The sequence below is a fragment of the Tursiops truncatus genome, chromosome 16, assembly GCF_011762595.2.
Source record: "Tursiops truncatus isolate mTurTru1 chromosome 16, mTurTru1.mat.Y, whole genome shotgun sequence".
Lineage (NCBI taxonomy): Eukaryota > Metazoa > Chordata > Mammalia > Artiodactyla > Delphinidae > Tursiops > Tursiops truncatus.
This window is the reverse complement of record NC_047049.1, coordinates 28,428,270-28,450,992: the sequence shown is the minus strand read 5'-3', so window position 1 is coordinate 28,450,992 and position 22,723 is coordinate 28,428,270. Positions and strand designations below refer to the sequence as shown.

Sequence of the window (22,723 nt, the reverse complement as noted above, 5' to 3'; positions counted from 1 at the left end):
ATTGATGTGTACCTTTCCTACCTATATTTAAAATTTTTATTACATATGTATGTATTCATAAGCAACTACAATATGCAGCACATTTTGAGAAATGGTATCATAAATGGCATCTCATCTCACCTTTCATCCACTCAAAATCATGTGTCAGCTTTACCCTCACTGACACACACAGCTCTGGTGCCATGTCCAGTCCTGTGACTGTACTGGATGTGGGGTGCTGATGTACCCCCTACTGGTGCACACTTGTGTTTTCATCTCTTCACTGTTACACTGTGCCCTGGTCACTCTCATGGCTCTCTCCAGGTGCACAAGTGAGTTTCTCTAACGTGCATACATAAAGTGCATATGATTCCTTGATTGTAAAGTACACACATCCTCAGCTTTTCAAAATGTTGCCAAATTGCTCTCCAACATATTTGTACCATATTTCCCATTTCCCCAATCTAAGTGTAAAATAGTATCCTGTTACTTTCATTACATTTCCATTTTTTCTAGCGATGTTCAGAACATTTTCATTGTTTATAATTGATTTGAGTTTTCCCTCTGAATTACCTGTTCGTATCCTTTGTTCATTTTTCTACTGGGTTATCTGTATTTTTCTTTTAATTTGTAGGATTTTAAAAGTTAAAATAAAAAATCCCAGATAGTAATCCTGTATAACAGTAATTCTTTATAATTCTGAATAGTAATCCTTTGTCTATTATATACATGGCAAATATATTCTTCCAGTCTGGAAAAAAACAAAAAAAAGACTGTAGGATTTTATAACAACTCAAAGGCATCCTAAAAAGGGGCAGATCCTGTTAACATAACAAGAATTACTTTTCAGTATTTTAAGACACCAATTAGTAGACCCTCTTGTTTTAAGTAAAACTCAAATTCTACTAAATCATCATTTGGAGAGTCCCTTGGACTCCCTGGAAAATGTGATCTATGTTTAAGTGGCTCTAATCATTTCAATAGACTAAGAGGTACTCCAACTACAGTGGGAGGGACTGGGTTCTAGAATCCCCTGAGTGATGTCAACCCTTCTATGAATCCATGAAGTTCAGTTTCTTAAGTAACATATGAAGATGGCTGGCCTCTGAAGGACAAAACTGTCAAAGGGCTATGTTATGGTGAGTTCACTAAAGGGAGGCAGATTGCAGGAATACATTTTAGTTTTTTCTTCGGCAACGGGTAAATCCCACTCTAGCATTCACTTTTTTTTTAACATCTTTATTGGAGTATAATTGTTTTACAATGGTGTGTTAGTTTCTGCTGTATAACAAAGTGAATCAGCTATATGCATACATATATCCCCATATCCCCTCCCTCTTGCATCTCCCTCCCACTCTCCCTATCCCACCCCTCTAGGTGGTCGCAAAGCACCGAGCTGATCTCCCTGTGCTATGTGGCTGCATCCCACTAGCTACCTATTTTACATTTGGTAGTGTATATATGTCCATGCCACTCTCTCACTTCGTCCCAGCTTACCCTTCCCCCTCCCCATGTCCTCAAGTCCATTCTCTATGCCCCAGCATTCACTTTAAATCATGGGTTACAACCCATTAGCGGATGACAAAATCAAGTCCATGGGCCTCAATCAGCACTTTCACTTTATTACTTTAGTGAAACAGAATAGAATAGAATAGAATAGAATAGAATAGAATAGAATAGAAAATATCAGAATGCATTACACATAGCAAGGGTAAATACTGTTTTATGAAACTTTCATGTCAGTTAAATGTGTGGGTGAGATATAAATGTATTTCTTAACTTGGTCACTCTAAAGAACTCAAGCTTAGGGACAGGGACACAACCATGCAGAAAGAGCAGGGAGACAGACACTCTGGATCGAGATGACGAGTTTTAATGACACAAATGACACCCACAATCACACTTGGCTCTTCAGACAACTTGATCTTTGGGACTCAAATTTGTACAGAGTAAAGCAACACAGAGGAGCACACAAGTGACATGGGCAATACTCCTGCTTCCAGCGAGGGGGCAAGACATCTACATTTCATCATCAAAGTATCTTTTTATTCTTCTCAAATAAAAGCCTTAATTTGCTCTGGCCTCCAAACGGGCTCTAATCCCAGATCCCCATTTCCTTTCAAGACATGTTCTCTTCCCGTGGGGCCAGCTTAAACAGAAACCGCCTCACCAGAACAGCTTTTCTGTCCCTCAGTAGTGTCTAATCTAGTTGTGATATATACAACCAGGTTTGTGCAGGCAGGGAATACACGAGACAGAGGACCGCTTTGGTGGTGCTTGTTTGGGTGGTGTTTCTTCACTGGATTTTGGTGACTGCTTCATGGATGGAGCTGGCCACATAATCTAGGTTTTTGGTGGTTAAGCCACACATGTTGATCCGACCACTTGGCAGCAGATAGATGTGCTTTTCATTGACCAGATACTCAACCTGCTTGGCTGTTGAAAACCAAAAGAGATACATAATCAGAGCAGTAGGAATCCTTTAAGTAATGGAGGTCCAGAGAGTCCATTACAATGACAATTTCCTTTCTTCCCCCTAACACAGAGAAGCAAAACAATAGGAGTTATTTTGTCCACCTGACACAGTGAGAAATACGCTCAGCAGATTCTGGAAACTACTCTTATGAGCTAACTTCCTAATCCCCAGCAAGTTTAACACGGTTCTTCCTGATGGGAATTTTAATCTGGGACTACCTCCCAACCAAACCTTGGAGGTTACGTTCACCGGGACACCCTATCCACTCAACCAAACCCACAGACCTAAGAACAATCCATTAATATGAAAAACTGGTTAAGAACTGCTTTGTTTATCTCTTCCTTCACCTCTATTTGTTTAAGCCTGAGCACCCAGAGCAACTTCCCTTTGACGTTTCATTTTCACAGTACATTGGACAAGGCCCTGAGATGAGCATTGCTGGATAAATGCTGTGTGTGCGAACCCACAGGCTGAACACTGCAGAGACCTCTTGGGCCTGGCGCATCTCAGCTCTCATTCACACACACACACACAGGAGGGTTTTCCCATGAGTCTGCAGAAACGCTGCTGTATGAAATGGGAAGGGACTGCCTGTACTTCCCTTCTGCCACAATCTCTAGAGCTTTTTTTGCTTTATTGCAAATCCATGAGAGAATTTTAGCTGATTTTTTTCCCCTAAGTAATTAGCACCCTTAAGGCACCATCAATTTGAGGGATCAGGATAATAATAATTGTCATGGACTGAATGTTTGTATCTCTCCAAAATTCATACTTTGAAACCCTAAGCCCCATTGTGATGGTATTAGGAGGTGGAGCCTTTGGCTGGTAATTAGGTTTAGATGAGGTCACGAGGGTAAGCATGCATGATGGGAATAGTGACCTTTATAAGAAGAGACCAGAGAGGCTTGCTCATGCACGAGCTCTCTCTCTCTCTCTCCCCCCCTCACCTCCTCCCTTCATGTGAGGATACAGCAAGAAGACAGCCACTTGCAAGCTAGGAAGAGAAACCCGACCAGAACCTGTTGATGCTGGCATCCTGATCTCAGACTTCCCAGCCTCCAGAACTGTGAGGAATAAATTTCTGTTGTTTAAGCCACCCAGTCTATGACATTTTGTTATAGCAGCCCAAGCAGACTAAGACAGTAATAAAATCATAATCATCAGAGGAGCAAACATTAGGTGCCAGGCAGTGTTCTAAGCACTTTATATTAGCTCAGTTAATCTTGATAATAACCTTATCGCCCCCATGTTACAGATGGCATAAATGGAAGTTAAATGACCTTCCCAAGGTCACACAGCTAGTCAGCTGTGAATCTGGAATTTTAAGGTAGGCAGTATAACTCCCGGCTCTCAGCTCTTAGCCAGGATACTATACTGCCTCTGTATGGAAGTGAAAAACCTAGACCCTGTACTCAGTGCTACCTTTGGGCCCCTCCAAACAAAGCCACCTTCACAGTAGCCCTGATCAGCTTTAACTATGTGAATTACAGCCATCCAAGGAGAGAGCGCCTAACCTCACACATCAACAGAGCCACGGGCACAGCACCTTGTAAAGCCTATGCCCCAGAGGTAGATGTTGTGGTTACAGGGCTCCCGCCCCGTTTTCTTAAATAGAAATGAAACTTCTCTACTTTTATGGGGAAAGGGAGTATCACAGTTGAGAAGCTAGTAAAAGTTAGGGACTCTTTCCCTAGAAAAAGGCCAATATAGGCATACCCAATTTTAAAAATATTTCAGGATGAAAGCCCCTGTTCTGACAGATAAAATGTAGAAAAGGAAGTACCACAACATGAAAATTGTAGAAACTATGTGGCGGGCACATGGGGTTCAAGTCCTCTAACTTTTCTGTATGTTTAAAATTTTTCCTAATAAAATGTCGAGAGGAAAAAAAACAAACCCTGTTTTTAAAAAGGGTAAATAATGCCAAGTTCTAAAAGTATAACTTTATGTTATAAGCCCAGGTCTATTCTCACCACTTTTCAATTCATAATAAAACTAATTTCCTACTCTGGAGAGTGGGACAATATGGATACTTCATGGGAAGACATCCCCACCTTGTGAGCTTTTAGAATATTACTACTCACATGCACCCCAGTGTTCACTGCAGCACTCTTTACAATCGCCAGGTCATGGAAGCAAGCCCATCGACAGACAAATGGATAAAGATGTGGTACATATATACAATGGACTATTACTCAGCCGTAAAAAGGAACAAAATTGGGTCATTTGTAGAGATGTGGGTGGACCTAGAGACTGTCATACGGAGTGAAGTAAGTCAGAAAGAGAAAAACAAATATCGTATATTAACACATATATGTGGAATCTAGAAAAATTGTACAGATTAACCGGTTTGCAGAAATAGAGGCAGAAATAGAGACACAGATGTAGAGAACAAACGTATGGACACCAAGGGGGGAAAGTGGCGGGGTGGTGGTGGTGGGATGAATTGGGAGATTGGGGTTGACATGTATACACTAATATGTATAAAATAGATAACTAATAAGAACCTGCTGCATAAAAAAATAAATTAAAAAAAAAAAGAGGGCTTCCCTGGTGGCGTAGTGGTTAAGAATCCACCTGCCAATGCACGGGACATGGGTTCGAGCCCTGGTCCGGGAAGATTCCACATGCCACAGAGCAGCTAAGCCCGTATGCCACAACTACTAAGCCTGCGCTCTAGAGCCCGTGAGCCACAACTGCTGAAGCCCGCGTGCCTAGACCCCCTGCTCTGCAATAAGAGAAGCCACCACAACAAAAAGCCCGCGCACCGCAACAAAGAGTAGCCCCTGCTCTCAGCAACTAGAGAAAACCCGCGTGCAGCAGGGAAGACCCAATGCAGCCAAAAATTAAATAAATGAATAAATAAATAAATTTATTTAAAAAAAAAAAGAAATGTGGCTAGGGAAAAAAAAGAATATTACTACTAAACACCATTTCCATTACACTTAATATCTTAAAAATTGTATAAGGATGATTTTCCTTAATTAAGTGAATTAATTCCCCATTCCAGAACTGTGAGGACACCAAAGGCTAACTGAACTATCCATTTACTTTCTTGGTTAGCCTCATTTTACCCCAAAGTGTTTCAGTGAGTCTGCAATATACAGTCTCTACCACCTTTCTTTTGGCTTTTTTCTGAGCCCATTTCAAACAGGCACTCTGATGGCCCTGGTTTATAGTACCTCCCAGTACCTAAGGTTCTACTGACTACCCAAAGGCACACATCTGTCCCCTGAGCCACTCAGACACAAGCTCCACAGGGAGGTCATATCTGCACCATGCAACCAGTGGCTTGGCTTGAGGTGCTCAGGAATTACTTATTAAATGAATGAGTCCTCTATCATCAGACGGGATGGCCAATCACTGATACACCCTACTGACGGCTGACCAAGATCGTGCATGTCTGCCTGCTAGACTGTCAACTGACTTTTAATTCCAACTACCAATCTAAATTCTTATTTATGAAGTGAAAAGAGAATGTTGTAACCTAGGCAATGCTTGGAGACTAGGAAAGACCTGTTAAGAAATTAGGTCCTTCGATAATCATATGTAATATTTATACTTAAGGTTAAGGAAAACCCAAAAGGTGCCTAAGCATTTATAAAAGATGTTTCATAAATCAAGGCTCCAAGGTACAAATCCTGTTACTTCCCAGCTGGCTCTGAGCTACTTCCCAAGCCCATAAAAATGAAAGTATCTGAGTTATGTTCTGGAGGGTAGACCACACAATGCTCTTCTGAGACCCAAGCAGTCCAGGAGATGGGCGGGGCACACTGAGAAAATCTAACTTGTTCTGGTCCAAAGTCATAGCTGACCAAATGGGCAACAGCTAAGGGAGCCAAGCCCAAGAACACTGGCTGTGAGGAGTGCTGTGTCCAACAGTGAGCATTCGAGGCGGTGGGGCCACTTACGGTTCAACCCGGTGAAACTAAACATTCCAATCTGCTCCGTGATATGGTTCCAGGTTCCAGGGGTCTTGAGGGCTTCTAATCGTGCCCTGAGCTCAGATCTCATGGTCAGAATGCGGTCAGCCATTGTCTTCACGTTACCTGTCCTGAGTGGACAGCAATATGAATACCAATCCACACAGGAGAGATGGTACACGAAAACAGAAAAATTTTTTAAATGTAATTTAATCTGTAAGCTGAAAACATGATCACAACCTGCCTATTATGGTATGTGGATGCCTGGATGGGTGGATAAGGAGACCAGAGAGATAGACTTACTAGGCAGAAGGAAAGGACTTTATTTACTGATGGAGTTTATGGCTAGTCTTAGGTATACTGGCTGTAATACCACTTATGTTTTAACTCAGACTTCAGCTAGGTGCTGCTTGAGACAGGATAATATATTTTCTTCAGCTAGGTGCTGCTTGAGACAGGATAATATATTTTCTTCAGCTAGGTGCTGCTTGAGACAGGATAATGTATTTTATCAGGTGTAATTAAGTAGAGATTGCAGATTTAGCTACTACAAAAAAATTACTGTTTCAAAATAAGACAAAAAGTATATAAATTAGATAAGAATGAAGAGCCCCAAAATTGTTGCACTAACTTGAAGTTAGATATTCTATTTTATCAGAAATTCCTCCCTGTATTTCCCAACTTTAAGGGGAGGAAGCCTGGGTGGTGGGAGAGTGGGGGAAACTCCCATTCACTGAGGGCCTCCTTCCTATGTTCCCAGTGCTCTGTTACACTCATGTGTAAGTGTCAGCCCTATTTTACAGAAATAATAACTGACACTCAAAAGAGGTTCAAGTATTTTTGTCCTGCCTCTGCCAGCATAAAAGGAAGAGACAGTTAAATGTAATGGGACAATCGCTGTTCTGCATCCCCACGCTTCGCCCATCAGCGTTGAGCCCCTTACCATTCATTAAAAAGCTCAGGGTCAGAGAGGGTATGGGCCACGATTCGTGCTCCCTGAGCAGGGGGATTGGACCACGTAATTCGCACTATCTTCTCCATCTGGGAAAGGACCCGGAGGATGCTATCAGGTTCTTTCGCAACCACGGTCAGATTCCCCACTCGCTCATCTAAAAGGAAGGAGGAGAATCAGCCTTGGGGCTCCGGGGGCGGCGAGGCTGGGGCAGCTGGGCTGTAACTCATAAGAGCACTCACTGTAGAGCCCGAAGTTCTTGGAGAAGGACTGGGCACAGAAGAGCTCGAACCCTTCAGACACAAAATAGCGAATGGCCCAGGCGTCTTTTTCCAGGTTGCCAGATGCGAAGCCCTGATAGGCTGAGTCAAAGAAGGGGAACAGAAACCGGCGCTGCGAGAAAGGAAAGTGAGTCAGGGCAGGAAATCCTCCTGGAACCAACCTCAGACACCGGCCTTCCTTCCCCAACTGGTGCCTGGAAGGAATGTCTCACCCTGTCCGTTTCTCCTACCTCTTTCCTTTCTGCATCCAACTCCACTTTACATCTGTTTCTCTGTTCACCTAAATACCAACCAACAAATCTAACTTCGGTAAACCTTATTTTTTTAAGTATATTGTCCTAGAGTGTCACGATGCTGCTTTGCCAACAAGGGCACATCTGATCATGTCACTCCATGACATCAAAGATTCCCAGGGGCTCCCCATTGCCCTCAGAATAAAGTCCGAGGCTTCAGCACAGGACCTGGCCCCCATTTACCTCTCTAGCCTCATCACTCACTCGCCCCCTCCCCTGGAACTCCAGCCCGTACCAATAATTACTTTTACTTCCTCATATGGACCATGACCTCTGCCTTGGGCTTTTGATGGTGCTCTTCCCTCTGCAGGAAACATTCCTTCCCTGCAGCCCTGACCCATCCTCATCCTTCAAGTCTAAACACGGAAACCACTTCCTCCAGGAAGGCTTCCTCTGCTACCACTAGCCCTCCCAAACTGCACGCACTCCCCAGAGTCTGGGCTATGTGCCTCCATAGGACCCCATCAACATCTCACAGTACGTGGCTGTCTCCCCAAACCGGCTGTATGCTCTGAGGGCGGGACCACCTCTGCTTTGTTCTCTATTGTCCCCCTATGGCACCTGGTACATAATAGTTTATCAAGAAGTATTCTTTAAACATGTTAATGAAGAATATATACACCTTGAGCTAGAAATTCCAGTGTAGAAAGTTATCCCAAAGAAATAATAAAAAGGAGGTTTGGGGCTTCCCTGGTGGCACAGTGGTTGGGAGTCCGCCTGCCGATGCAGGGGACACGGGTTCGTGCCCCGGTCCGGGAGGATCCCACATGCCACGGAGCGGCTGGGCCTGTGGGCCATGGCCGCTGGGCCTGCGCGTCCGGAGCCTGTGTTCCACAACGGGAGAGGCCACGACAATAAGAGGCCCGCGTACCGCCAAAAAAAAAAAAAAAGGAGGTTTATTACATATATTGTTCACAAGAGTAAGAAACCTGGGCACGAAATGGCCATCAACTGATTTAATCAATCTGTACTGTGACATAGCCATGCATGTCATGTATAACTACACTAAAAACAAATTTAAAAAGAAAAGAGCCTGACATTCTGTATATCAAAATGTTAACAGTGGCTTTCTTTGGGTAATAGAATTTATAGTTAGTACTTATTTTTTTCTTTGGGCTTTTCTCCATTTTTCCAAATTCTTCTGTAAATAGGTACTGCTGTTGAATACATCAAATACTAATACACACTATTTTAGGAGATGCTCTGAAAAGACAGTTACCTTCATGACAGAGGCAATCTGCTTCCACTGCTCTGGAGTTGGGTCAGTCCCAGTCGGGTTGTGTGCACAGGCGTGGAGGACAAAGATGGAGAACTCGGGAGCTTTCTGGAGAGAAGGAAGCTATGTAAGTTCTGACACCAGCAGGGACATGGGGGGCAGAGTCAGGGGCACAGAGGGCAGGTACTCCCTCCTTACGTGCCATTTCAGAAACCACCATCCGGCCTGAGTAGGGTGTCTCAGACTCTCTCACCTATCAACTGATCCAAAGACTTTTCCCTGCTCTTCTTGACGTCATAGCATTCTGTCTACTTTTTCTTCTAATAACCCACCTCCAGATCATTCAGAAAACCCTGGAGGTCTAGTCCTCTCTTCGCTGCATCCCAGTAGTGATAAGACCGAATTTCTTTAAATCCAGCGGCAATAAAGACACCATTATGATTCTCTGCAAGCAAAGGGGTAAAATGTTAAATGTTTTACAAACACAAGGAGGCATGAACAGAAGGGACTCAAGGCAGCTTCCAGGGCCCTCACAGGCTCAACATCCACTGGGTGACATGGAGGTGAGGGGTTAAGATTGAGAGGAATGACTGTGACCAACAACAAGTTTGACCAGTCTAGTCATGCTGACTTACATCCTACTACAGTGGGACCTTCCTCCTCTGGGAAGGCTCAATATACACTAAAACACAAGTTCACCAAGAGTCTTGGGATAAAGTAGTCCCAATCTGAATTTAAGCATCAGGTTACCCATGTACTACCATAATCCACTGCTCAAGCCATTCTCATGTTAGTTGATCCAGGGCTGGGTTACATTTTCAGTGTAAGCAGTGAGACTCATGAGGATAATTCCTTCCCTGCCAGCCCCGACCCATCCTCATCCTTCAAGTCTAAACACGGAAACCACTTCTTCCAGGAAGGCTTCCTCTGCTACCACCAGCCCTCCCAAAACACACACACTCCCCAGAGTCTGAGCTATGTGCCTCCACAGGACCCCATCAATATAGCTGTCTCACAGTATGTAAGAATTCCTCTGGCTTCTCTGTTTCTCCTCTCGCTACAGCTACAGGACTCACCCCAGGTTGGTGAGGATACATAGACGGGCGTGTCCTTGTTGTTTGTTCCATTGTACCATCGCGCTAAGAACTCAGCTCCAATTCGAAGTGCACCTGTTCCCCCCAAACACTGCACACCTCCTACCTGAAAGAGAAGAAGCAGGGTCACTGGTTATTTAATGGTGAGGTCAGATAATATTAGGGAAAATATGGTAATGATGAGCACTTCCTTAAATGTGTTATCTCTATAAAATGTCATAACTACATGAAAAAGTATTATTTGCCCATGTTCACAAACGAGGAAACTAAGGCTAAGAAGTGAAGCACCTTGCTCAAAGTTACCAGCTACTCAGCAGAAAGGTCAGATCTTCACCCAGGAAATCTGGAAGTCTGATCCCCAAAGGAGTATCCCTCTGAACACAGAGGTGGAGGACATACCTAGGCCCTAGGACATACCTCGGGCACACTAGAGTGTGCCCTGCAAAGCAAACCCATCCGTTTGCACCCATCCCAAGATCAAAACTGCCCTCCAACAGAAGCCAGTAAAATAATGTTCCGAGCTTGCTATTATCAGTCTGCAATGCCCTTTCTCATCGCTATGACAAAGGCTTATTAATCCTTAGAAATGTTCTCACAGAACAAAGGTTATATGCAAATACTACTCTCCTCTCCTGAAGCTTCCTCTTATCTTAAAATGGCCTCACCTGGGCAATAATAAAAGTCCTACGTTTTACTGTTTACAAAATACCTTCACACACATTCTTGTTTGACCCTCACACAGCCCTGTAAAGTAAGTTCTAGATCCCCAATTTATACATGAGGAAATTGATTCAGAGAAGTGGTTCACCAAGGGATTCGCAGCTGGTGAGCGGCAGAGGTGGGTATAAATCCAGGCCTTCTCACTCTACATCTAGTCACTAGGCCCTACTTCTGTTGTTCTGCCTAAACATCTTTGCTTTTGCCCCTTCACACTTCTAATTAGGTTTTAGCATAACTCTTTCAGTAGAGAAATGTCATTAATTATGTGTTGCTTAATATGTCTAAAGGAGAAAGAAAGAGAAAGATCACATAAGAATGTCTACTGAAAAGGAAGGACACACACCAATGTAATAACAGCAGCAACCTCTGGGGAGGGGCCTAGGATGTGGGAATAGTGGTCAAAGGGACTTTGGCCTAATCTACAAGTTGTTTTTTTAAAAAATAAGGAGAATGTATTCATGTATTATTTGGAAAATTTTTTAATAATTTAAAATATATATTTAGATGTCTGTAATTTGCTATAAAATAATTCAGTTTTGGCAGGGAGGGTGGGGGAATATACAAGACTGACCAAATACAGATCATTGTTGAAGCTAGCTGATGGATCCATGGGGTTTTGTTCATTACAGTTTTAACTACTTTTGTATATATTTGAAATTTCCCACAATAAAGAAGTAAAAAAAAAAAATCTTCCTAAAGAAGAAAAGCTTCCAAAATCTTTTAAAAAAAAAACTAACGTCAACACCAATGCTGAAAGATGACAAAGGGAAAAAAAAGAGAAAAAAGAGACCTCTTTCATGAATATTGATACTAACTTCCTAAATATTGATGAACAGTATGAATCCAATAGTGCATATAAAAATACTCCCTTGGTCAAGTTAGTCATCCCACGAATGCAAGATTATTAACAAATATAGGAGTGAGTCAGTTTTCCTGGACCTCTCCCATGTATATATGTTATTAAACTTTGATTTTCTCCTATTTTAAAAAAAAGAGAAAAGAAATATAAAATTTGTCATGCTGCTAGATAGAGAAAATGATCACCCAAATGATCATCATAACAGGAGAAAACAATAGAGCTATTTCTGATATAAATGCTTGGTAAAAAAAGAAGCAATGAGACTTCCTAAAAATAACTAAAAAGAAAAAAAAATAAGATCCAGCCATGATGAGTAAGTCAGCTTCATGAAGAACACTGAATCACGAGCAGAAGTTCCCTTTAAGCTAGGAACTAGGCAATAATACCAATTATCACTATTATTCCCCACTGCTCTATTTATATTCAGAGATCTGAGCATCTGTGAAAGAACATCGCCTGAAACATGAAACAGAAGCGAAGTTGACGTTCAGGAAAACGAGGAACTGAGCACGGCATCCACTGCAGAGAGGAGCAAAGGCAGTGGACTGGGATGGAAAAGGTCACTGTGCATCAGATGTGGTTCTTCAAAGTGGTCCCCCCGAGCACTGGTCCCTTCCCATTACTTTATTTTCTTTTTATGTTAATAATTTCATTCATTCATTCATTCATTTATTACAGTAGGTCCTTGTTGGTTACCTACTTTAAATATAGCAGTGTGTACCTGTTGCTTCCCATTACCTTAAAGGTTTGGGCTTCACATTGTGACCTACCTGGATTCCTTACGCAAAACTCGACCAAGGTGATGTAACCTAAATGTACATTCATTTTTTATGGATTTGTCATCAGCTAAGCTGAATGTCAACTTTATTCATTATTTCATATTTCAAATACCTCAGCACTTTGTATAGGAATGTTGATACTTCCTATACAAATGAGCAAGGTCTCCCTTAAAGCAGGGACTTAAAGTTATCATGGATATGTGACAGGTGCATGTGGATATCAGTAAAGACATTCCCAAGCATAGTTTTTATATTTCCTGTGCTCAGCTTTTTTTTTTGTTTTTGGGGGGTTTTTTTGTTTTGTTTTAATTAATTTATTCTTTTTTCTTATTAGTCATCCATTTTATACACATCAGTGTATACATGTCAATCCCAATCTCCTGATGCATCCCACCACCACCTCCGCCCCCGCCACTTTCCCCCCTTGGTATCCATACGTATGTTCTCTACATCTGTGTCTCTATTTCTGCCCTGCAAACCGGTTCATCTGTACCATTTTCTAGGTTCCACATATATGCGTTAATACACGATATTTGTTTTTCTCTTTCTGACTTACTTCACTCTGTATGACAGTCTCTAGATGCATCCACATCTCTACAAATGACCCAATTTCGTTCCTTTTTATGGCTGAGTAATATTCCAGTGTATATATGTACCACATCTTCTTTATCCATTCATCTGTCGATGGGCATTTAGCTTGCTTCCATGGCCTGGCTATTGTAAATAGTGCTGCAATGAACATTGGGGTGCATGTGTCTTTTCGAATTATGGTTTTCTCAGGGTATATGCCCAGTAGTGGGATTGCTGGGTCATATGGTAATTCTAATTTTAGTTCTTTAAGGAACCTCCACACTGTTCTCCATAGTGGCTGTATCAATTTACATTCCCACCAACAGTGCAAGAGGGTTCCCTTTCCTCCACACCCTCTCCAGCATTTGTTGTTTGTAGATTTTCTGATGATGCCCATTCTAGCTGGTGTGAGGTGATACCTCATTGTAGTTTTGATTTGCATTTCTCTAATAATTAGTGATGTTGAGCAGCTTTTCATGCTTTTTGGCCATCTGTATGTCTTCTTTGGAGAAATGTCTATTTAGATCTTCTGCCCATTTCCGGGTTGGGTTGTTTGTTTTTTTACTATTGAGCTGCATGAATTGTTTATATATTTTGGAGATTAATCCTCTGTCTGATGATTCATTTGCATATACTTTCTCCTATTCTGAGGGTTGTCTTTTTGTCTTGTTTATGGTTTACTTTGCTGTGCAAAAGCTTTTAAGTTTCATTAGGTCCCACTTGTTTATTTTTCTTTTTATTTCCATTACTCTAGGAGGTGGATCAAAAAAGATCTGTGATTTATGTCAAAGAGTGTTCTTCCTATGTTCTCCTCTAAGAATTTTATAGTGTCCAGTCTCACAATTAGGTCTCTAATCCATTTTGAGTTTATTTTTGTGTATGGTGTTAGGGAGTGTTCTAATTTCATTCTTTTATATATACCTGTCCAGTTTTCCCAGCACCACTTATTGAAGAGACTGTCTTTTCTCCATTGTATATCCTTGCCTCCTTTGTCATAGATTACTTGACCATAGGTGCATGGGTTTATCTCTGGGCTTTCTATCCTGTTCCATTGATCTATATTTCTGTTTTTGTACCAGTTCCATATTGTCTTGATTACTGTAGTATAGCTTTGTAGTATAGTCGGAAGTCAGGGAGTCTGACTCCTCCAGCTGCATTTTTTTCCCTCAAGACTGCTTTGGCTATTCGGGGTCTTTTGTATTGATTACTGTAGTATAGCTTTGTAGTATAGTCGGAAGTCAGGGAGTCTGATTCCTCCAGCTGCATTTTTTTCCCTCAAGACTGCTTTGGCTATTTGGGGTCTTTTGTATCTCCATACAAATTTGAAGTTTTTTTGTTCTAGTTCTGTAAAAAATGCCATTGGTAATTTGATAGGGATTGCATTGAATCTGTAGATTTCTTTGGGGAGTATAGTCATTTTCACAATATTGATTCTTCCAATCCAAGAACATGGTATATCTCTCCATCTGTTGGTATCATCTTTAATTTCTTTCATCAGTGTCTTATAGTTTTCTGCATACAGGTCTTTTGTCTCCTTAGGTAGGTTTATTCCTAGGTATTTTATTCTTTTTGTTGCAATGGTAAATGGGAGTGTTTCCTTAATTTCACTTTCAGATTTTTCATCAGTAGTTTATAGGAATGCAAGAGATTTCTGTGCATTAATTTTGTATCCTGCAACATTACCAAATTCATTGATTAGCTCTAGTAGTTTTCTGATGGCATCTTTAGGATTCTCTATGTATAGTATCATGTCATCTGCAAACAGTGACAGTTTCACTTCTTTTCCAATCTGTATTCCTTTTATTTCTTTTTCTTCTCTGATTGCTGTGGCTAGGACTTCCAAAAGTATGTTGAATAATAGTGGCAAGAGTGGACATCCTTGTCTTGTTCCTGATCTTAGAGGAAATGCTTTCAGTTTTTCACCATTGAGAATGATGTTTGCCGTGGGTTTGTCGTATATGGCCTTTATTATGTTGAGGTAGGTTCCCTCTATGCCTACTTTCTGGAGTGTTTTTATCATAAATGGGTGTTGAATTTTGTCAAAAGCTTTTTCTGCATCTATTGAGATGATCATATGGTTTTTCTTCTTCAATTTGTTAATATGGTGTATCACATTGATTGATTTGCATATATTGAAGAATCCTTGCATCCCTGGGATAAATCCCACTTGGTCATGGTGTGTATGATTCTTTTAATGTGTTGTTGGTTTCTGTTTGCTAGTATTTTGTTGAGGATTTTTGCATCTATATTCATCAGTGATATTGGTCTGTAATTTTCTTTTCTTGGAGTATCTTTGTCTGGCTTTGGTAACAGGGTGATGGTGGCCTCATACAATGATTTCGGGAGTGTTCCTTCCTCCGAAAATTTTTGCAAGAGTTTGAGAAGGATGGGTGTTAGCTCTTCTCTAAATGTTTGATAGAATTCACCGGTGAAGCCATCTGGTCCTGTACTTTTGTTTGTTGCAAGATTTTTTATTTTTTTTTTTGTGGTACACGGGCCTCTCACTGCTGTGGCCTCTCCCGTTGCAGAGTACAGGCTCTGGACGCGCAGGCTCAGTGGCCATGGCTCACTCCATGGCACGTGGGATCTTCCCAGACCGGGGCACGAACCCATGTCCCCTGCATCGGCAGGCGGACTCTCAACCACTGTGCCACCAAGGAAGCCCTGTTGCAAGATTTTTAATCACAGTTTCAATTTCATTACTTGTGACTGGTCTGTTCATTTTATCTATTTCTTCCTGGTTCTGGAGGAAGAGGGGAGGTTATACCTTTCTAAGAATTTGTCCATTTCTTCCAGGTTGTCCATTTTATTGGCATACAGTTGCTCGTAGTAATCTCTTAGGATGCTTTGTATTTCTGCGGTGTCTTGTAACTTCTCTTTCATTTCTAATTTTATTGATTTGAGTCCAGTCCCTCTTTTTCTTGATGAGTCTGGCTAAGGGTTTATCAATTTTGTTTATCTTCTCAAAGAACAAGCTTTTAGTTTTATTGATCTTTGCTATTGTTTTCCTTGTTTCTATTTCATTTATTTCTGCTCTGATCTTTATGATTTGTTTCCTTCTGCTAACTTTGCATTTTGTTTGTTCTTCTTTCTCTAGTTCCTTTAGGTGTAAGGTAGATTGTTTACTTGAGATTTTTCTTGTTTCTTGAGGTAGGCTTGTATAGCTATAAAATTCCCTCTTAGAACTGCTTTTGCTGCATCCCATAGGTTTTGGATCGTCGTGTTTTCATTGTCATTTGTCTCTAGGTATTTTTTGATTTCCTCTTTGATTTCTTCAGTGATATCTTGGTTAGTTAGTAGCATATTGTTTAGCCTCCATGTGTTTGTGTTTTTTTCCTTGCAATTCATTTCTAATCTCATAGCACTGTGATCAGAAAAGATACTCGATATGATTTCAGTTTTCTTAAATTTACTTGGCTTGATTTGCGACCCAAATGTGATCTATCCTGGAGAATGTTCCGTGCACACTTGAACAGAAAGTGTAATCTGCTCTTTTTGGATGGAATGTCCTATAAATATCTCTGGTCTATTGTTTCATTTAAAGCTTCTGTTTCCTTATTTATTTTCATTTTGGATGATCTGTCCATTGGTGTAAGTGAGGTGTTAAAGCCCCCCACTATTATTGTGTTACTGTCGATTTCCTCTTGTATAGTTGTTAGCATTTGCCTTATGTATCGAGGTGCTCCTACGTTGGGTGCATATATATTAATAATTGTTATTTCTTCTTCTTGGATCCCCTGATCAATATGTAGTGTCCTTCCTTGTCTCTTGTAACATTCTTTATTTTAAAGTCTATTTTATCTGATATGAGTATTGCTACTCCAGCTTTCTTTTATTTCCATTTCCATGGAATATCTTTTTCCATCCCCTCACTTTCAGTCTGTATGTGTCCCTAGGTCTGAAGTGGGTCTCTTGTAGACAACATATATATGGGTCTTGTGTTTGTATCCATTCAGCAAGCCTGTGTCTTTTGGTTGGAGCATTTAATCCATTCACATTTAGGGTAATTATCAATATGTGTGTTCCTATGACCATTTTCTTAATTGTTATGGGTTTGTTTTTGTAGGTCCTTTTCTTCTCTTGTGTTTCCCACTTAGAGAAGTTCCTTTAGCATTTGTTGTAGTACTGTTTTGGTGGTACTGAATCCTCTTACCTTTTGCTTGTCTGTAAAGCTTTTGATTTCTCCATCGAATCTGAATGAGATCCTTGCTGGGTAGAGTAATCTTGGTTGTAGGTTCTTCCCTTTCATCACTTTAAGTATATCATGCCACTCCCTTCTGGCTTGTAGAGTTTCTGCTGAGAAATCAGCTGTTAACCTTATGGGAGTTCCCTTGTATGTTATTTGTCATTTTTCCCTTGCTGCTTTTATTAATTTTTCTTTGTCTTTAATTTTTGCCAATTTGATTACTATGTGTTTCGGCATGTTTCTACTTGGGTGTATCCGGTATGGGATTCTCTGCGCTTCCTGGACTTGGGTGGCTATTTCCTTTCCCACGTTAGGGAAGTTTTCGACTATAATCTCTTCAAATATTTCCTCTGGTCCTTTCTCTCTCTCTCTTCTCCTTCTGGAACCCCTATAAGGCGAATGTTGTTGCGTTTAATGTTGTCCCAGAGGTCTCTTAGGCTGTCTTTATTTCTTTTCATTCTTTTTACTTTATTTTGTTATGCAGCAGTGAATTCCACCATTCTCTCTTCCAGGTCACTTATCCGTTCTTCTACCTCAGTTATTCTGCTATTGATTCCTTCTAGTGTAGTTTTCATTTCAGTTATTGTATTGTTCATCTCTGTTTATTTGTTCTTTAATTCTTCTAGGTCTTTGTTAAACATTTCTTGCATCTTCTTGATCTTTGCCTCCATTCTTTTTCCGAGGCCCTGGATCATCTTCACTATTATTATTCTGAATTCTTTTTCTGGAAGATTGCTATCTCCATTTCATTTAGTTGTTTTTCTGGGGTTTTATCTTGTCCCTTCATCTGGTACATAGCCCTCTGCCTTTTCATCTTGTCTATCTTTCTGTGAATGTTGTTTTTGTTCCACAGGCTGCAGGATTGTAGTTCTTCTTGCTTCTGTTGTCTGCCCTCTCCTGTGCTCAGCTTTTAACCCCACCCTTTCTCTCCCACTCCAAAAAGCAAAGTCATTAACTAAAAGAAGTCACAAAGTCAGTAGACTAGATTGGAAATGTGTTTGGAAGAGATAAACCCACTTCACTAACAGTAACTAATTCTTTATTTTTTTATTTTCATTTTTTGCAGTACGCGGGCCTCTCACTGTTGTGGCCTCTCCCGTCGCGGAGCACAGGCTCCGGAACGCACAGGCTCAGTGGCCATGGCTCACAGGCCTAGCTGCTCCGCGGCATGTGGGATCTTCCCAGAGCAGGGCATGAACCCGTGTCCCCTGCATCGGCAGGCGGACTTTCAACCACTGCGCCACCAGGGAAGCCCCTGTAACTAATTCTTGATATTCATGATGTATATGACACTTGACATATTAAATTCCCAAGAAATTATCATTCCCTCTAAAAATATATTGTACACTAGATGGCTTCAGTGAAACACAGATGGCTCTAAACTATATCAGCAACTAGCGGAAACGAATTTTTGGTGAATCAATAATATGTCAATTCGGTCATTCTCTGAACTGATTTTTGGCAAATAGCTGTAAAGCTCAAGAAAATCCTGTATTTGGGATGAAGGAAAAAAATCATAATAGCAAAGGAAATAAATACAAACTTCAAAAGGAGCCAGACAACTGGACCTGGGTGGCTAAACAGGAGTATCCAGAACAAGAGAAATCCAGTAAGACTTGGCAGAAAGCTATGCCAGCAATCTGTATTCCCAATTTAGCCATGAATTGCCTGAAGGAATCCCTGCTGGGCTCTAGAACACTTGTCCGAGATCACAATTTGCTGATGTAATGACTTCCCTGTGAGGAGCAGGAGAGCTATTTAGGAGTTGCTTGTGGCCAAGGCTATGATGCATTGATCTGGGTGCTCCTAGCAATTCATGTGGTATCCGGCATGTGGCACTAAAGAAACATGGGCTGAACTAGATGAAGAAGAAGACAGTGTTGACAAGGTGAGAGCCACAGAGAAAGCCCCAAGTCTCCCAGAGGCAACGGTCCGAGCAGGAAACTGGGACGCCATCTCATGCGCCACAAGCCCTCCTACCTGCAGTGGCTCAGTAATTTCAGAAGCTGAAATGTTACCAGGCAGGAGATGACAATTTGACATTTGGTCTGGATTCTAAGATCTGAAGATGGAAAAGCAGAAGGCGGCAGTGACGAGTCTAGAAAACAGGTCTCCTCAAAATGGCTGATGGACCTGGTAATGTAAAATCTTGAGAAGAAAAATCTAAGAGAGGACATGATTACTGTTTGTTTTCTGGTTCATTCTTTCATTCATGCCTCACCTCCTTCAAGTTTTGGCTCAAATGTCATTTCTGTTTCTACCATGACCACCCTAGTTAAAACTGTATCCACTCTCACTCCCACCCTCAGCACTCCTAATATGCCTTCCTCTCCTCTGTTTTTGTAGCATTTATCATCTTTCAAAAAACTATATAATGTTCCTATTTATTATGTTTACTGTCGGTTTCTCCCAACAAAACTGTAAGCCGGGCAATGGTTTTGGTCACCACTGTGCTCCAGCATCTAGAACAGTGCCTTGTGGTGAGCACACATCTGCTGACTGAACGAATGAGTGAATTAAAACATCTGAGATCTCTGAGGTGCCAGGCTAGGAGCTAAATGCTGAAGATTCATGAGGTAAATAAGTAAACCATTGGGACTTCCCTGGTGGCACAGTGGATAGGACCCCGTGCTCCCGGTACAGGGGGCCCAGGTTTGATCCCTGGTCAGGGAACTAGATCTCACATGCATGCCGCAGCTAAGAGTTCACGTGCCACAACTAAGGAGCCCATGGGCCGCAACTAAGACCCAGCACAACCAAATAAATAAATAAATAAAAGAACCATACTTCACACCATACACACACACACACACACACACACAAATTTTTTTAAGTAAGTAAATAAGCCATCACCCCTGCCCTGGAGGAACCTAGGGTCTTGCGGGAGGGACAGGCTTACAAAATTGTACATTAAACACAGTAAGTACTGCTTTTCCCAAGCGATGCACAGTCCTGTGATGACTCAGAGCACTCCAACAACTAGCTCTGCCTGAGAGAGCTCAGGATTCAGCATGGAAGTGACCCTTGCTCAGGCCTTGAAGGACTTGGAGGTGGGGACTGGGGAGTCAGAGAAGTGAAGGGGGCATTCCTAGCAGAAGGAACAGCTGAGGCAAAGGTGCCAAGTCATGGCAAGGCTCGGAAGGTCTAGAAAACAGCAGGCTCTTAGGATGGCAGGCCCCTGAGAGGATGGGAGCAAGAGTAACTGCAAGAACAGGATGACACCTGGCTACAAAACACACTGCATGCCCGGGTCAGAGTCTGCATTTTACCCTGTAGATAATGGAAGAGCTACTGTGTGTCTGTGAGAGGGGAAGCAGGTGACACAATTAGCTCTTTTTTTTTTTGCTGAGGAAGATCATTCTAGCTGCACTGTGCAGAATGTACTAGAATGGGGAAGAGACTAGAGGCAAGAGGCTATTATAAGAATCCAAATGAGATGATGGTGGGCTGAGCTAAGATAGTCACCTGGGGATGGTCCAGGGAAAGAGCAAGTGCTCAGAGCTCAGTATGAACTGGTACCCAGGGTGTTGTAGATGCCAAGAGGGTATCCTAAACCATTACACACACACACACACACACACAAAGTAAAAAGTAAAAATCTTCAAATATTTACAGACTGCCATTTAAATTTGTTCTATGATCAAAAACATAACACAGGATGAACTAGACTAAGAGGAAGGGCTCTATGCCACAAGCAATAGCCCCAAGCCTCAGTATTAAGCGATCAAAATGGGGAACAGAGCATTTTGTTCCTGGGCAGAGGAACAAGCATCTATCTGCCAACATAGTTAATAAGCATCATATAAGAAATGTATAGTCTTAGAGGAAGAAGCTCCCCAACACAGAACCTCTGTTTTCATTTGTCAGCAATGGAATTCCAACTAATTTATCAACAACGTCTCAGAAGATCACCTCCAGTCGCCAAAGTTCCCCATTTTCAAACTTCATCAGGACTCTCTCTCTCCCTCAGTGGAAACCCTAGATTTTCAGAGCAACTTCCCAATGTCACCCATAATCTCTAAAGTCTACCATTTCTACCCATATTCCTTCTGTTCCTAGAGGCAAGTCAGTTACAGTCTCTTATACCAATCCAGACAAAACCCTCATCAAGTTAATTACTTATCTAACCATTGATCTGAGTTCCAAGACCTTCACGCAGAGCCTCCAGGTCTCCTGATATACATAAGAACGTGCCTGTGTGCAGCCTTCATTTTACCCTGCCCACTCTGCTTATCACGGCATCTGGGTAACAGCATGGAAATAAATCAGTGACTCCAAGATGTGGTCTCTTTCATGCATGAAGGCTGTACCTGCATGAAGGCTGCTCAGCGGGGCTGACACTGCCTAGCAGAGCAATAAGGGAAGTTGGTTTAAATTGCACAATACCTAATCGGACTATTGCAAAAACCTGAGCTCTTCCCTTTCCTACTCATCCAGCCAGGTTTATCTTCTTCAAACACTCTTATTGGGTAACTTCTCTGCGCAAAACTTCAAGGGGCTTCCCCTGCCCTGGCTGCCAAAATCAGCCTCCCTGATCTATCCAGCATGTTCCCAGCCCATATCAGGTAGGTAGGTCTCTTTACAACCTAGACCTGCTCACCTCCAACCTCTGTCCCTGGACTCCTACTGCTCCAAACAAATACCCCTCCTTTTTCTTCCTCTGTACTTTGCGGTTCTCAACCTTGGCTGTACTTTGCAGTCACATGGGGAGCTTTTAAAAAATACCCATGAAGGGAAGGGAATTGTAGGGAAAGGTAATAAAAGGGCAGAGAAAGGTGGTACCCTCCAAGATTCTGATTTAACAGGTCTGGTATGGGATCCAGCCATCAGAATGTTTTTAAAACCTCCCAGGTGATACAGTCACAGTTGAGAACCAGTGTCCTGGCCTCATTCCCCAAGGTTCAGCTCAAGTCCCATTTCCAGCCTTTGTCAGTCTCTCTGAATTCCTACAACACTGATAATCTCTATCACACCACTTTCTGCCACATACAGACTCTCCCCAAATGCATTTCTCTTCCATGTATCTCTAGTTATACATAGACTACATACCAGGAAGCATTTAAATGAAGAGAAGCTGAGATCAAGGCTAGAAGAATCAAATATTAGAACTGGCAGGATCTTCAGAGAGCATCTAGACTAGTGGCTCTTGGACTTTCGGGGGCCATAGGTTCCTTCAGAAAATCTGATAAAAGTTATGAACTTTCTCTCCAGAAATACACTTACACACAGAATTCTGCCTAAAATTTCAGGGAGTTCAGAGGCCCCTTGAATGATCCCCTATGCAAATGCTCCTTATGGGACCATGAACCATAAACTAGTCTTTTCCTAACATACAGATGAGACATAGGGGCTAGAGGGGCAAATGACTTGCCTTTGGTCAAAAGTAGTGGCAGAG

General features: G+C 41.8%; 1 protein-coding gene across 2 annotated transcripts in view; it reads right to left on the bottom strand.

Moving 5' to 3' along the window:
• Positions 1 to 1,580: 1,580 nt before the first annotated feature.
• The window catches only part of GOT1 (glutamic-oxaloacetic transaminase 1), a 29,912-nt gene continuing 8,769 nt past the window's right edge, over positions 1,581 to 22,723 (bottom strand). Inside the window, exons 3-9 of one of the 2 annotated variants that reach the window (XM_019939792.3) lie at positions 10,197 to 10,320; positions 9,453 to 9,565; positions 9,124 to 9,228; positions 7,573 to 7,723; positions 7,322 to 7,487; positions 6,367 to 6,509; positions 1,581 to 2,515 (exon numbers count right to left, since the gene is read on the bottom strand). In XM_019939792.3, the coding sequence (XP_019795351.1) occupies positions 2,403 to 2,515; positions 6,367 to 6,509; positions 7,322 to 7,487; positions 7,573 to 7,723; positions 9,124 to 9,228; positions 9,453 to 9,565; positions 10,197 to 10,320 (915 nt within the window). In that variant the 3' untranslated portion in view covers positions 1,581 to 2,402. The remainder of the gene's footprint in view (positions 2,516 to 6,366; positions 6,510 to 7,321; positions 7,488 to 7,572; positions 7,724 to 9,123; positions 9,229 to 9,452; positions 9,566 to 10,196; positions 10,321 to 22,723) is intronic. The other variant, XM_019939791.2, reaches the window with a different exon arrangement.